The sequence below is a fragment of the Pinus tabuliformis genome, chromosome J (genome assembly GCF_031772625.1).
Source record: "Pinus tabuliformis cultivar Carrire ecotype Pingquan chromosome J, CPIR1, whole genome shotgun sequence".
Lineage (NCBI taxonomy): Eukaryota > Viridiplantae > Streptophyta > Pinopsida > Pinales > Pinaceae > Pinus > Pinus tabuliformis.
In genome coordinates, this window is record NC_142295.1 from 788898241 (window position 1) to 788914254 (window position 16014).

Consider the following 16014-nt stretch of genomic DNA (forward strand, 5'->3'; position numbering starts at 1 on the left):
ATATTGTAAAGTGGAATGGAGGCGAAGGTACCTACGCTTTGGTCGTCCTTATATTTTGCCATGAGAACTGTACTTACCTACCAAGTCTGACATTGCAATTGAGAAAATCGATTATATGTTGTTAATTATACAACAGGGTTAAAAGAGTGGTCCAACGTACTGTGTCTTGTCAATGGATTTAGAACCACTCGCACACATGTAAATGATGCTTTGTTGATGGTCAAACATGTGTGGCTACCGGGCCCAAAATGCCAGGTTTCCGTGTGGAACACCTGAACTCAATAATTTACATAAATGGTTTGGAAGTGCGTCTCTCACTTCTAAATTTTGATGCATTTCGTCTTATTAGCAGAATGGCCGGGCAAAGCCTCTGCAAATCTCATGTCCACAAATTGCAAATCCGTTCCACAGTTTTCCTCATCCTTTGCTACTGCATCATGTTATTGTATGGTCACAGCGAAATCAGCGAAGCTGCTGCAGTCACGGATCCAAAAGAAGGTGAGAAACGGTTCACTCTTCTTGAATGTATTTTGCTCTCTGGAATCACTCTTCTTGAATGTATTTTGCTCTCCGGAATCACTTTTGGGCGCTTATATTACAAGCTTTGATGTTTAACAGTCAATGCGTTGAGAATAATAGCAAGCAAGATGGGGGTCACCAAATGGAACTTCAATGTGGATCCCTGCAGCCGCGACTCGTCCTGGTATACTCTCGACGACAGGGAGGGGGAGCTCGGCGTCATCTGCAACTGTGCCTTCAAAAAGAATACCACTTGCCATGTCCTTAAAATGTAAGTCGGATCATCATTCCACATAGTATTTTTAAGTGTGCGTGCTGTAAAGGTTGGACTCATGCCTTTCTGTTTCTGTTTGCAGAAAAATTCGATATGAAGAACTGTCGGGAATTATTCCGCCAGAGCTGGCTAATCTCACATATTTGTCAAATATGTAAGCTAATTCAAGAAGTTCCCCAATCTTTATCCCTCTTGTTTATCTGAAAATTCCAGGGAATGAGTAGGGTTTGATACTGACAGGACTTTGCTGTGTTGTTTAAACTGGCAGAGATTTGAGATATAACCTTCTGCACGGCTCGATCCCTGCATCGATGGGATCTTTGACTCAGATGCAATATCTGTAAGTCATCGCTTGTCCGAATGTGTTTAATGAGTAAATTGCTGTCCGGGAAATCGAATTTGAATTGCTGCTGGATTCCATATTGCAGGTCGTTCGGAATAAACAATTTATCGGGCGAAATTCCAAAGGAGTTTGGGAAGCTCACCAATTTGATAACACTGTAATCTCATTTCTCTGCTTTAATTTCATTTCTCAATGAAGCATCTTTAAACATTTAAAGATAGACTATAGCGTACATGCTTGTTCTGGTTTTTCAGGAGTTTTGACTCTAATAATTTGAACGGGAGAATACCTGCAGAGCTGGGGAACTTGACAAATCTGGAGGAATTGTAAGTTTCTGTGTATCTTTCATCAAGTGCAGTAACTTTGCCTTAGCGTTGATAAAAAAAATTATAAGTCAGCCTCTGAAAAATTAGGAAAGTGTTCTGTTTTTTTTCTCCTGAACAAAAAAATTTCGGCCTCTGAAAATTTGTAGATCTTGGCATTGATACACTAACTTTCATTTTAGCATTGATGTTCCAAAAAATTTTTTAGCGTTGATGTTCCAAACAGAAATCGAAACTGGGTTAATCCCATCTACTAACCACAGTACCATAGCGCTAATCCTGCAGGTAGGATTTAAAAAAGTGGAATATTTTTTCCATGTGACGAAAATGCAGCATCATTTATGACTGGATCATAAATAAATTAAAAAGCATTATAAAATAATAAGTGTATCAAAAATTGCAGAGCAGTAGAAACTAGAAAACATGACTTGATCCGAAAGGCGTCTCGCTAAAATGGAGCATGATTCTCTATATTCTTTAATATGTGAGTGGGGAAAATTGTTTGATTTTTTAAATTAATTTACTTTCTCATTAAAGAGACCTAATAGATGTGTAATTCTATTTACTCTTTAATATGCGAGTGACGAAAAAGTGTTGATATTTTTAAACTGATGTCACTTTCTCATGAAATAGACCTAGTGTAAAGTCCTCTTTAATAAATATTAACTATTTTATTATTAATATTTAAAATATTAATATTTTAAATTAAATTATTAAATATATATTTAAGGAAAATTATATAGTAGCTAGTGTCTGTTATTTAGTTTAAATATAATTTAGTTATACTAAAAATATTTAGCTTAAATATAATTTAATTATATTAAAAATATTTAGCTTAAATATAATTTAATTATACTAAAAATAATAAAGACAAAAAAATCATATAAAATAACTATAAAATATAATGTTGTATGGGTAAATACCATCACCAAAAATTAAGAAATATGATTAACTAATAATGTTTATATTAACATATATACACTTCAATATATATGTTTATATATAATTTATTAAAATATGTTTTTAATATAATAATAAATTATCTTAAATTAAAAAATAGAAAAAATTATAATTCATGAAAATGGAAATAATAGGAAAATGAAAAAAATGAAAATAAAAAAATTAAATAAATCTAAAAATAAAAAAAAATTAACTAACAAAAATGGAAGTTACTAAAGAGCCTATAATAATACCTCAACAAATCACTTTACACATAAATAAATTTAAATAATAATAAAAAATAAAAAAATTGAATTTCTAATATTAAATTATGGATAAACAACAATTTTTTTGGTCAAAGACAAACTAATAAACAAATCAAAATAAAACCGACATATATAATAATAAATAATCACATTAAATTAAATAAATAATTTTAAATACTTTATATTTAAATAAAATACCTCACTTCATTTATATAATTTATTAACAACCCTCTCATATAACACAAATTATTATTGAATTCATATAAAAAATAACACCAAATTAATAAATAAGATATTGTTAATATCCAACTCATATAAAATAAAACACCAAATTGTTAAATACAATGCTTATATAAATTATCCAATTCATATGTTGCTAAATACCATGTTGATATGAATGCAAACCTTTTAAGTTTTTTAAAAAGTGAAATAACCCTTTTAAATTTTCACTAAAAAATAATTGTGGTTAAATACAATGTTCATATGAGTATAACTCTTTTAAATTTTTGAGTTTTTATTTTATGAATTTATCTGTTATTATATTGTATAAATTTAAATATTTTTTTCCCAAATGTTTATAATAATAAAATTTTTATTATTATATAATAATAAGGTATTAGTATAATAATGAGTTGGAAAATATTAGTTTATTCAATTAAATTAAATAATGTGTTTTTTTAAAATATTAGAGTATAAAATTAAATTGAGTGATGTTTTTTTGTTTGTTAGTTAAATTACAAGTTATTGATATATTTGAGGTGAGTATTATTGTATATATTTTTGGGTTAGAGTGATATCTAATTAGTTGCACTGTGAGCATATCCCTCCCGATTCTCAAGTCATTTTAATAAGTTATTATACTTTCCATTTATGTATTTAGTTTTATCTTTGACCAAATTTTTTAGCCCTTATTATAGTTAATATTAGGAATTCAATTTTTGTTATTTTTTATTAAATTTATTTATTTGTAAGTTGATTAGTTGAGGTCTTATTATGGATTGTTTAGTAACTTCTATTTTTTTCAAGATAATTCTTAAATCACATTACTTAAAAAGCCCTATGAATCACATAAATTTACATTCCCAAACTTCTATTTTTATTAGTTACTATTTTTTGTTTTTAGTTTTATTTTTTTTATATTTAACTTTTCATTTTCTTCTCCTATTTCTATTTTCATGAATTATATTTTTTTTGGTTTCTATTTTTCAATTTAAGATAACTTATTATTATATTAAAAAACATATTTTAATAAATTTAATTAAAATATATATATATATATATATATAATAAAACATATATATATTAATCTAAACAATATTACTTAATTACATTTCTTAATTTTAATATTTTATTTTTGTGATAATTTTTTTAACCTATTTATTTTTTAGTTTATTTTTATTATTTTTTAATTTAATTAAACCAATACTAATATTTACTATGTGACCTATAGTTGATTTACCTGATAAAAAATAAAACTAACATACCATCATTGTGAGGTGGTTACCATCTTAGAAAAATAAAACTAAAACACCATGGTGAGGTAGTACCATTTAGAAAAATAAAACTAAGACACTGTCATTGTGAGGTAGGTACAATTTAGAAACAGCACGTGAATGGAAGAGCTGAACCAACACTTAAATGTTTCTATTCGAGAGGGAAGGCTGAGGTTACCGTGTTAAGAATGCCAAGTTGCCAACCAACGCCCCACGTGAACTGTCGCAGTGGGTTTCCTGCCAATTGTTCAAGAGCATTGGTTGTGTATGATCTCCAGACACTTGGGCGCACAGACTGCTGTTCAACCATCAGGAAGGATTCTTTCTATTCTCTTGAGAACATTTAAAGGTTTCCAGCCATTCTTAGGATATTATCTTCCTTCAACTCTATGAAATGTAGCAACAAGTACTATATAAAGTGTTTCCCTTAAACTATGAAATGTAGCAACAAGTACTATATAAAGTGTTTCCCTTAAACTATGAAATGTAGCAACAAGTACTATATAAAGTGTTTCCTTGAACTATGTTGAAGGCAACAAAAAAAATCTCGAAAGACAATTTACCAATAATATGATTTAAATAAGTCGTGCTTCATGCTTGGGAAGTAGCAACAAGTTTATAAAACGATTAATTTCTTCTTGGACCTGCCATCCGACTTCAAATTCATGGAAAGGTGGTCGTCCTGATAAGGTTTCTGAGCCCCTGATAGGACGCTGGTAGATTTCATGTGACGTTGGACTGGCTCCAAGGGCTTTAGGATGGCCATCTTTTTCGGTTAGCTTTGTCTGGTGGATGTGTTGATGGGCGCTACAAGCTTGGACCACTTGATGATTCAGTCCTCGATCTCATTGGGGCAGCAGGTTCACTCTCCCCGTTCCTTTTTATTCATTCTTAATATTTCTCATCTTGACTCTCTTGATTTCAAAGCCTCTGTGCACAGAGTTTCGGACCTCTTCCTTAGCCTCAAGGGGACTTAGGGTGGCTTCTATGGTGAGATTTCACCATTTTTAGGTTGGTGAAGTTTATGAGAAGATGAGGTAGGTCGAGTGCTCCGAGGAGAAGCAAGGAGTTGAAGTAGGTAGAACGGAAGCTTGAGGAGTTTCATGTTTTCCACTGAAAGGATCTCCACAATTGAGTTCTTCAGGGGGAGGTGTGCACCTAGAGTCATTTGTTCGAAAGAAGCAGGAGTAAAATGCCAAGGGAGCCTGAGTTTTTGCCATACTCTTTGTTTTTTAAAGAAGAAAGCATATTCAGAGTGTGTTCCTGGTTTGCATAGCCGTGATGGATGGTTGGAGGTTTCCTCTAAGATCAAGGATATTTTTTGACTTACAAAACATTTACACTCCCTACCCTTTCATTAACAGGGTTTTGGAGGCTACGAATGGATGCTACAAGAGAACTTGTAACATCTCGGTTGCTCTCAATTTATCTAAGAATGGTAAGTCACTTGGAATTGATGGCCTGCTTGGTGGGTTCGTTAAGGCTACGTGGGATACGATTGGTGATGGTTTTAGTTACAATTCCAAGAAGGCCTTCTATTTGACAACCCTAATGGAGTCTCTTAACCACGGGTTAATTAAACTAATTCCAAAGAATGCGGCAAGAAATTCTGTCAAGGTGGTTGCTCTCCATGTCAACATTCCTTGTTTCTCAAAATTAACTTTGATAAAGCATATGATTGAGTTGACTTGTCCTTCATTGTAGAGATGTTGCTTTCTTTGGGATTTGGGCCTAAATGTGTTGCCATGGGGGATACTTTGTCCTCCAATGCCTTCGCTTTTGTTTTAGTGATCATTTTATTTTCGATATGCGTCCTCCTTCATTTTTTGATTAGAGAGGGGTGTCCCCTTGCTCCCTATCTTTATGTGTTGTTAACTGATACTCTAAATTACATAAGAGATGCTACTCGGCCACAAGGAACGATTCGATGTATTTCTCTCCTTGATGGCTCAAAGATGGATAAGTAATCAGTTTGTTTAAAACTCCCTCCTCTCAGGTTGGGTGGATCGGGAGTTGATGGAGAACACTTAAGGTTGTTTAGACTCTTTTTTTTTCCCTGTAGCGTCAAAAGCAATCGGAAGTGAAGAAAACATCGAGTTTTGGTTGGTTGGCACTGATGCAATTCCTAATTGGATTCCTTCAACTTAGAATTACATCCAGCAAGGTGTGATTGTGTGCTAGCTGAGATCCCCTTTAGTACAGGTCTCTCAACATTGGTTAAATGTGGTTGGTGTATGTAGAAGCTTTAGTCCAAGCTTCATTTCTCGTAGTTCAAATATTTCTTTCCATGGGTAAACTCATCATTGTTTTTAGAATTTTCCAATCCTCTCACATATATTATTTTTCTTGTTGTCCCCCTAGCAAGCCATAATTTAAACAGTGAGGGTAGATTCTTAGATCATTATCCTGGTCTAAATAGAGGGGTGGGGGCGGCAGACGAAAGGTCTTCCTATGGTTTTTTGGAATGTTTGTATCATGCCTAAGGATTGTTAGTTTTTGGTTTGCTTTGAAAGTGTTTACCTTGTGCTAGGGGTGCCTTCTTGTGGTGTAGGGTTCATGGTGGAACCCTAAGCCCTTAGTTGTACCTTAGATCTTTTGGTTGATGACATTTGGAGAACTTTCTATAGATTTTTGCTTGAACTTGGACTTGGCCCTATATGTGGCAGATTCCTTGATATGAGGTGGTTATCATATAAGTTATGTGGCATTGATATCTTCTACATGGCACACATGTTGATGAGGATGGTTGCTTGCATGAGTGTTGGATCCACCTTGGAGGAGGAGTGTTGGGCACCAAAAGGGAGGGCACTTAGCCTTAGAAGCACTAGGACTACTTGGCATGCCTTGGGAACATGAATGCTTGACTTGAGGATTCTTGGGTTGAGTGCATATTGCTTGCCACAATTTTATGTGGACATGAGACACATTTGTTGAGGAGGAGCATTGGAGCATTGGATGCTTGTCTTGGAGAGTGGGGAACCTTGTGATGAGGAGTGTAATATCCCTTTTTATTATTTTTGTCAAAATATTAGGGATTTTACTATAGAAAAATCATACCATAAATTTCATCCAAAAATACCATAAAAATTTCACCCATTTACACAATAGAAATTGCTAGCAAATTAACTAATATAAAACCGAGAAATTAAATGTAGTGTTATTGCTTTCGACAATTTTATTTATAGATTCTCAAGAGTAAAATACATAAAAATTCTGGAGATAGAACCTAGTAAATGGCCTCTGAAAATGTTGGTCCTCAGACTTCTGATCTCCTTGACAACTCGGCTACCTGAAGCACCACAAATCTGTTCTCGACAAATATGCAATTCGGCTCCTTTGAATCAAATAAACTTAGTCTCCACCCAACTATAAATTAATTCACTAATGCTAAAAGATTTCAACCCCTTCTTTGACAATTTTAACCTCTGGATGGACTCAACTCAATTTCTTTGCAAAGATCACAATGGCTAGCTAAGGTGGCTTTACAACCACTGGGACCAACCACTCCTAGCTAGGGTGTGTATTTCAACACCAAAACCAACAAATGTAATGAGGGTTTCTCCCTCCCACCGTAAGCTACTAGAGCTCTCAAGACAATTAACAAAATATCAATACTCATTGATATCCCAAATGAACTCTCATCCACCCTTTTATAATTTTCCTCCTCCAAATACCATGGGCACTGAATTGCCACGGTCAATACAATTAAATTTATCTTCTTGGAAAGGGACATTACAAAGAGCCCTTAACACTTGGAGCCCATGCTTTTAGAGGGCACCATTTAAGGAGCCTTGATTTGATGTGTACTCCTTGGAAAGATAGAAATTCACATTTTATTTTGAAGATTGGATTAGGTTGCTTATGGACTTGGTCCACTTTACCATTGTTGGCCTCCCTTACCTATTATATATAAAGGGGGGAGAGAGTTTTTACTTGTAGTAGCATGTCAGGGATCATTAGATCATTTGTATATTGAAGATGAACTTATCTTGAGTTTTTGCACTTGTATTCATGCAAAGGAGGAAGGTGCTAGAGTTTGTGTGAGGAAAAATCTAGAGGAGACTTGAAATGTTAGGGGTTGACCACTTGTGCAAGGACTTGGGTTTTGTGTCAAAGAAACCCTAGAGAAGCCTTGGAGCATTTTGCTTAGAGAACTTGTCCAAGGCATGCATGGAGAAATATGAAGGGTGGACTTGTTGGTATTGATGATGGTTGGTTGTAAAGCCCTTGGTGTGGCTAGATAATTTGGTGGGATGCTTTTATAGGCCTTTGTATCATTGGTTAGGGTTTGATTTTAATGGTCGCTGCCCTAGCTAGGGTTTGAAGGCACTAGAGTGTCATAGCTTGTGGTAATTTGTTGGTATGTATCTGTAATTCCTTTTCATGCAATATGTATATATAAAGTGTACTTTGCAATCCAAACTATGTACTTGCAAATCTGATTTTCAGCTTATATGCTCATGGTGAATGAGTATTTTCTAGGGCTGTTTGGTATGTTGATTTATCATGAATGATTAGTATATGTCGTTGATTGATTTGACAAGTATCTAGATGCTAAGAGGAAAGATTTGTGGCTATAACCAGCCCTAGATCCATCTTAACTCCGGATCTATCAAGCGCTGAGAGGGATCAAATCTCTTGAGGTGCAAACCTCTTTTTTGAGTGCAAAACTTGAGGAAAGGTTTGCACCTCGAGAGATTTGATCCCTTTCGGTGCTTGATAGATTTGGAGTTAAGATGGATCTAGGCTGGTTTCAGTTGTGTGCGACCAAAGAAAATCTAACGAACAGATGATTGATTTTATCAATATGTAAAATCATTTAATATGAAATATAATCATTTTAAATATGCTAAATATGTCTCAGATTAATTTGGTCATTTTAATTTTAAATTTTCTTAGTTACCTTAGTTTGTTGAGATGATAAATATTGTGAATAACTTTAATGATGAAAAATGATGAAATACAAATTTTGAATGTAAAGTGACAATGTAATAGTGTTGAATGATAGAAAATGTGAATAATAAGAATATAGTAAATTACAAATAGTCTTTCATTGTGATTAATCTCAAACTATTTTCTTCTACTATTCTTATTGTCACCCTTGTTACTTTTGTCGTCTTTTCATATCGATTATATGAAAAGGACAGGTTAAATCGTAAACCATTTAAATCTTTAGCTCAAGATATTGTAGTAAACATCATACCTTGTCTCTCTTTCTCTCCAATATTAATAGGTTGAATTACTATAACACAAAAATCAATGTACATTGTCAATAATTTTTTATGCTTACACTGAAATCAATGCACAATATTAATCCAATCACTTTAAAATTAATGTACCATCATACATCCAATTACATCAAATCAGAAATCAACATCTACACTGAAATCAATGCATCTAATGCAAGAAATCAAATAAGATTAGAAAACAACATTTACACTAAAATCAATGCATTTAATGCAAGCAATCAAATACGATTAGAAATCAACATTTACATTCAAATCAATGCATCTAGTCGAAGTAAGCAAATAGGTTTATAAACCAACATCTACACTGAAATCAATGCATCTAGTGCAAGTAAGCAAATAGGATTAGAAACTTTGAAACCGGGTTTGCTCTTAGAGGGCCACGTGTCCGAATCCATTGAATCCGATACGATTCGACCAAAATCGTGTCTGGATTTCGTGACACGTTGTGTCTGATTGGGACACGATCAAATTCGGATCATGTCTCGAAGTTCGGACACGAATCCGGAAAACTGGGACTTGCGCGGCTAATAAAGGGCGGAAATGACTCTTTTTTTCATCATTTGCTATCATTTCTTTTGCAATAGTTGAGTTGTGGGTTTGCTGTGAGGAGTTTGGAGTAAGGAGCCAAGAGTTTGGAGCGTTTTCAAGGAGATTCAAGCAACATGTAAGTGCATTTCCTCTCTATTTTTTGCATTTATATTACAACAGTTTGTATATGCATTTCTTATACAAATTTGTGCATGTTTTGTTTATTTTTTTATAGTATTCATGGCTCAATCAAGCACAACAGATAGGGGGCAAAGGAAGGGGAAGAATGTCCCCATTGGAGATGCCCCTCCTCCCCCCAGTTTCATCAGAGTCTGTTGCAAGTAATGTTGAGGGAAGACTTCCTCCTAAAGGTAACATTGAGAAATATCCCTTGTGGAAATATGTCACAAGAGAGGATGGGCCAAGGGGAGGAGGCAATGTGAATTGGAGATGCAACTTTTGCCACAGTACTTTCATAAGCACATATTTTCGTGTGAAAGGCCATTTGTTGGCTTTACCAGGTTGTGGAGTTGGAGCTTGTACACAAGTTCCTTTACAAAAGAGGAAATAAATGGAAAAATAGTTCATTGTTGGTATGGAAAATGTGGCTGCAAAATAAAAAAAAACCAAGAATGATGACCCCCTTCCATTTTTGAGGAAAGGAAGCAACAAATTTCCATTTGAGATTTTTAATGGGGGACAACCATAAAAAAGAAAGACAATTTCACTTGGTCCAATGGACAAGATTTTTCAAAAAGAGAAATGGAAAGAGCTTGATCTCACCATTGCCTTTTTTTCTATCAAAACTTCATATCCTTTAATGTTGCACGCTCACCTTTATTTATTGAGATGTGTCGACCTCTAACTCATGGGGTTCCATGATGGTATGTGCCTCCTAGTTTAGAGAAGCTTAGAACCACATTGTTGACGAAGGCAAAAAAAGAGGTGCAAAAAATGCTTGAGCCTAATATTAAAGCATCATGGCCAACATCTGGGGTTAACATTGTTTTTGATGGATGGACAGATCCAGCACGACACCCACTCATCAACTTCATGGTGTCTTCCTTGAATGGTCTAGTTTTCTTGAAAGCAGTGGATACACTTGGAGAATACAAAGATGCACAATATATGGGTGAGTTGTTTTTTAAAGTTATTTAAGATGTAGGTGTTGATTCTTGTGTGCAAATCATTACAGATAACGCACTTGTTTGCAAGGTTGCTGGCATGATTGTGGAAGCTAAATATCCACAAGTGTTTTGGACACCTTGCATTGTCCATTCATTGAACTTAGCACTGAAATCCATTGCTTCTGATGTGCTTTGGATTGGTAACATTATTGAGGATGCACGACATATTCGTAACTTTATACAAAATCATACAAATGCCCTCACTATCTACAAGGAGTACAACAATCTATCATTGTTGAAGATTGCAGATACACGGTTTGTCTCTTCATTCATCATGTTGAAGAGGTTGAGGGTGGTCAAGACCGCTCTTGGGGCCATGGTTATTTCAGAGTTTTGGTCTTTTTGGAGAAAGATAGATCAAGTAGCCTCTAAAAGAGTGAAGGACACAGTGCTAGATGATGCTTGGTGGGAGAGGGTAGATCTAATTATTTAGATCATGGACCCTATCATTTCTTTGCTTCGATTTGCAGATATAGACATCCTAGGAGAGGTTTATGAGGAATGGGATTCCATGATTGAGTCTGTGAGGAGCATTATTCTATAGAGTGAGTGCCCCGAGTATGAGACATCACTAGAGGCCTTTTGTGGTACTAAACAGGATATTCTTGTCAGCAGATGGGACAAGAATTGCACACTTCCATATTGTTTGGCTCACTCATTGAACCCAAAATACTACAACCATGAGTGGCTGAATGGTGGACCTTCCCGCAGATTCCCTCCTCACATGGATGGTGAAATCCCACAGGGGAGGAAAGATGCATTTAGGCGGGTTTTCAGGATAGTGCATTGCTTGATGAGGTGGAGGATGCCTTTGAAGAGTTTTCCACTAGCACTGGTGAATTTGCAGGATACGATGTGATTAGAGATAAGGGGGCTAAGAAGCCCTATTCTTGGTGGGAAAATCATGGGGCAACAAGCCCTCCTTTACAACAGTTAGCCATGAGACTCCTCTATTAGGTGATTTCATCCTCTTGTTGCGAGAGGAATTGGAGCACATATGGGAATTTGTGTAGTGTTAAGAAGAGCAGGCTTGAGCAGTCCAGGGTAGAGACAATGGTGTATGTGCACACCAACCTTCGTCTTATTTACAGGCAGAGGGAAGAGGGGTTAAAGGGAAAGACTAAAATGTGGGATGTCTTTCTTGATGATATGGGTTTGAACAACAGCGTTGAGTCGGCATTAGCCAACATGGATCTCAATGATCTAGTGCTAGAGCTTATTAGATTTGATGATGGTGATAGTGTAGAGGGGTCATCCTCCACACCAACAGATGCAGAGACGACTTTGGATACAGGGGAGGAGGAGGATGCGGAGGAGAGCAGTGGTGACCATGATGATGAGGACAATGATGCTGATTTTGATGATGACTCATGAGTCATGGGCTACCTACTGCCTTGAGGCTTGTATACTTGTAGTTGTTTTGTATTTTCTATTTCTATTTGCCATTGGCATTGCACTACCTATGTAACACATTTTGATTTTGATGACTTAATGAGAAAACTACAACTATCAGTGTCTTTATCTTACTATCTTGTCTTTCTCTTATTGGATCATTGATGAATTGAATATGTATTATGATTTATCATTTATGAATTTAGAATTTATGTGTAGTATCCCTTATCAGGAATATACCCCAAACACAAGCAAACTCCAACCAGAGATGGACTGGGAGGGCATTTACTAGATATGTCGCCTCTAAAAAGAGGATGAGATCCGGAGGCTACTTGGCCCTTTCCAGACTCTGTCTAAGAGTATAATAAAAACACACAAGTGGTATAATAGTCGAGAATGCTCAAAGGATACAAATAATAGTGATACGATATATATCAAATAAACCATAAGCAGATACACAAGAAATGCAGAGAGAATGCTAAGCCATTTTATTACACTGAGTAATAAAATGAGTACAGGAGGTGATCAGGAAGATGGCACCTCTACTTGCACAAGGCAAGTGAAGAAATACACTTAGAATAACAAAGGAATGGCCCTTCTCTGATCTGCGTCCAAGCTGCTGGGAAATTGCTGTGCTACTGCTGCTGCTAGAAATCAAACGAGGATTTGGGGTTGCTCCCCTCCTCAGAAAAAGCTGAAACTCTGGAATCAGACTCTACTCGAGAAACCCAGAAAAACCCAGAAAGCTCTCGTGGAATGGCAGACCCCTGAAAATCACCCCCTTGGGGTTCTGCGCAGTTCCTCACTGCTTTGCGTTGCCAATGAATGAGATACTCGAGAAACCTGCCTAAAACCCCTGCCAAAACTCCCCAATATGCAAGGGCTGATCCCCTGCTCTACCTCTCAGCACAAAACCCCCTGCAAATCCTCAACCCAGACTTCTGCCAGAAAGAACTGCGTCCTCCTCTCAATGCCGCGTAGTCCTCCAAAACGCTGCCACTACTGTTGCAAAAAGGCTGATGAAACTACTGCTGAAATGCCAATGGGAATACCTTGCTCGAGTAGGCACTCGAAGTCCCCCGGGGCTAAGGGTGAGATCTCTAAATGGAGACACTCAATGCACTAAACAGTGTTGCAAACTAGCTAAATAGCGAGCGTGCCCTAAGCCGAAATGACTATCACAAATGCTCATAACTGAATGATCAAAATGAGGAGGCTCCTCTCTCATTTATAGCCTTTGTCTCTCTCCATCCCAAGGCTCACCTCCCCCTGCGTGATTTCCCTCTTGCCACGTGTGTCTTCCCTCCTGCGCAGTCCCTCCATGTGTTTACGTGGGCTCCATTTCTGCGTCCCCCTTTGGCCCCCTTGGCTCCCCTTTAAGTCACAATGTTGTGCTACTAGGAAGTGACTTTTTATTCTAAAAGTGAGTTATGTCCCCCTTCCTCACTTTTTATTTACAAGTAACTTTAGAAGTCAAAATTTGGACAAAATCGAATATTCCAATTAGCCATGGCTAATTAGGAATATTACAGTGTCCCGTGGCAAAATGTTGCTCGTCTTCAAGCAACTGAAGTGATGGATGCTGTAAGATCTTCTCACTCTCCCAAGTGGCATCCTCATCCGGCAAATTCTTCCATTTCACCAAGAATTCTCGGACCGTCTTGCTCCGCAGCTGCCTCTCCCTGGTATCAATGATAGCCTCCGGCTGCAATACCAAATGCCCCTCATCATCCATGGGTGGTAGCTCATTTGTCACCGTCACCTGCTGCCCCAATGCCTTTTTCAGGCATGATACATGAAAAATGTTATGAATCTTGCTGCCTTGGGGCAGCTCCAACTCATATGCAACCTGTCCAATCCTGCGTATCACCCTGTATGGCCCATAAAAGCGGGGCTTGAGCTTCTCAGCCCCCTTTTGCTTCAGTGACGATTGTTGGTATGGCTGTAATCGTAGGTAGACCATGTCCCCTACCTCGAACTGTCTCTCCACCCAACCCCTGTCGGCATATAGCTTCTGCTGATTCTGCGCTGTAGCCATGTTATCCTTGAGAGCTCGGAGGATATCCTGACTCTCTTGGATCCAAATCTTGGCTCTAGGAGCCCTGCTATCACCAAACATCACGTCAACAAAAGATAAAGGATGATACCCATACAAGGCATAGAATGGTGACATACCAATGGACATGTGATGTGAAGTATTGTAGCAGTACTCCCCCAGATGCAGCCACTTCAACCATGCTCGTTGCTGCCCGCTGACATAGTTACGCAAGTAACCCTCCAACCACTTGTTAACTATCTCTGTCTGCCCATCTGTCTGTGGGTGATAACTGGTACTCGGTGTCAACTCCGTCCCCACCAATCGGAAAAGCTCCTGCCAAAACCCGCCCATAAAACGGCTGTCCCTATCATTGATGATGGTCTTAGGAAGACCATGTAGCCTGAAGATCTCCCTAAAGAACAACTCGGCCACTTGTGCTGCTGTATAATGTGTGGATATGGCAAAGAAATGTGCGTACTTCGTCAGTCGATCAACGATGACAAAGATACAATCCTTGCCCTATACCATGGGCAACCCTGTGATGAAGTCCATCGAAATACTCTCCCATTTCCCCTCTGGAATGGGAAGAGGCTGCAATAATCCCGCGGGATGGCTCATCTCCCCCTTGTTCCTCTGGCAAACATCGCACTCCCTGATATGCTGGAGTACGTCCTCCTTGAGGCCCTTCCATGAGAACCTCTCTCTAATGGCCCTGTAGGTTTTGGTAAACCCCTGATGGCCTGCCAATGGTGAGTCATGTGATGCCTGGAGTATCTTCTTCTTGAGCTGAGACCCCTCAGTCAAGAAGATCCAATCCCTGTAATAGATGATCTCATCGATCACCCTGTACCTGTCATTTGCCACCTGCCCGTCCAGAATCTCACATGCAAACCTATCCTTGGAGTACTCTACTAAGAGTCGAGCCCTCCAGTCTGTATCCAAGCTCATAAGAGACAACGTGGTTGGTCTACGTGAAAGGGCATCTGCTACCACGTTGTTCTTACCCTTGACATACTCAATGTCAAAGTCATATGCTTGGATCTTACTGATCCACTTTTGCTGCTTCTCCTGTAACTGCTTTTGCTCCAAAAAGAACTCGAGGCTGTTGTGATCAGTCCTCACCCTGAACCTGTTGCCCACCAAATATTGCCGGTACTTAACCAATCCATGCATGATGGCCAGCATCTCCTTGTCGTATATAGAATACAACCTCTCGTGCGGAAGGAGCTTCTGGCTTTCAAAGGCTATAGGGTGACCTCCCTGCATCAATACTGCGCCGATCCCCTCTCTCGACACATCACACTCCAAAACAAATGGCTGTGTAAAGTCTGACAATGCAAGCACTGGGAAGCTGCTCATAACCTCCTTGAGCCTGTCAAAGGCTCACTGCGCTGGATCCGACCAACTGAATGCCCCCTTCCTCGTCAAGTCTGTCAGGGGTGCAGCAAGCTGTGAGAAACCTT

The 16014-nt window shown here is 37.7% G+C and overlaps 1 protein-coding gene across 3 annotated transcripts in view; it reads left to right on the forward strand.

Annotated features, from left to right (window-relative positions):
* The first annotated feature begins 217 nt into the window (after window positions 1-217).
* LOC149229086 (putative LRR receptor-like serine/threonine-protein kinase At1g56140) overlaps window positions 218-16014 on the forward strand; it is a 135612-nt gene continuing 119815 nt past the window's right edge. Inside the window, exons 1-6 of one of the 3 annotated variants that reach the window (XM_089378457.1) lie at window positions 218-498; window positions 619-790; window positions 876-947; window positions 1062-1133; window positions 1222-1293; window positions 1391-1462. In XM_089378457.1, coding sequence (XP_089234583.1) covers window positions 249-498; window positions 619-790; window positions 876-947; window positions 1062-1133; window positions 1222-1293; window positions 1391-1462 — 710 coding nt within the window. In that variant the 5' untranslated portion in view covers window positions 218-248. The remainder of the gene's footprint in view (window positions 499-618; window positions 791-875; window positions 948-1061; window positions 1134-1221; window positions 1294-1390; window positions 1463-16014) is intronic. The other 2 variants (XM_089378455.1, XM_089378456.1) reach the window with 2 other exon arrangements.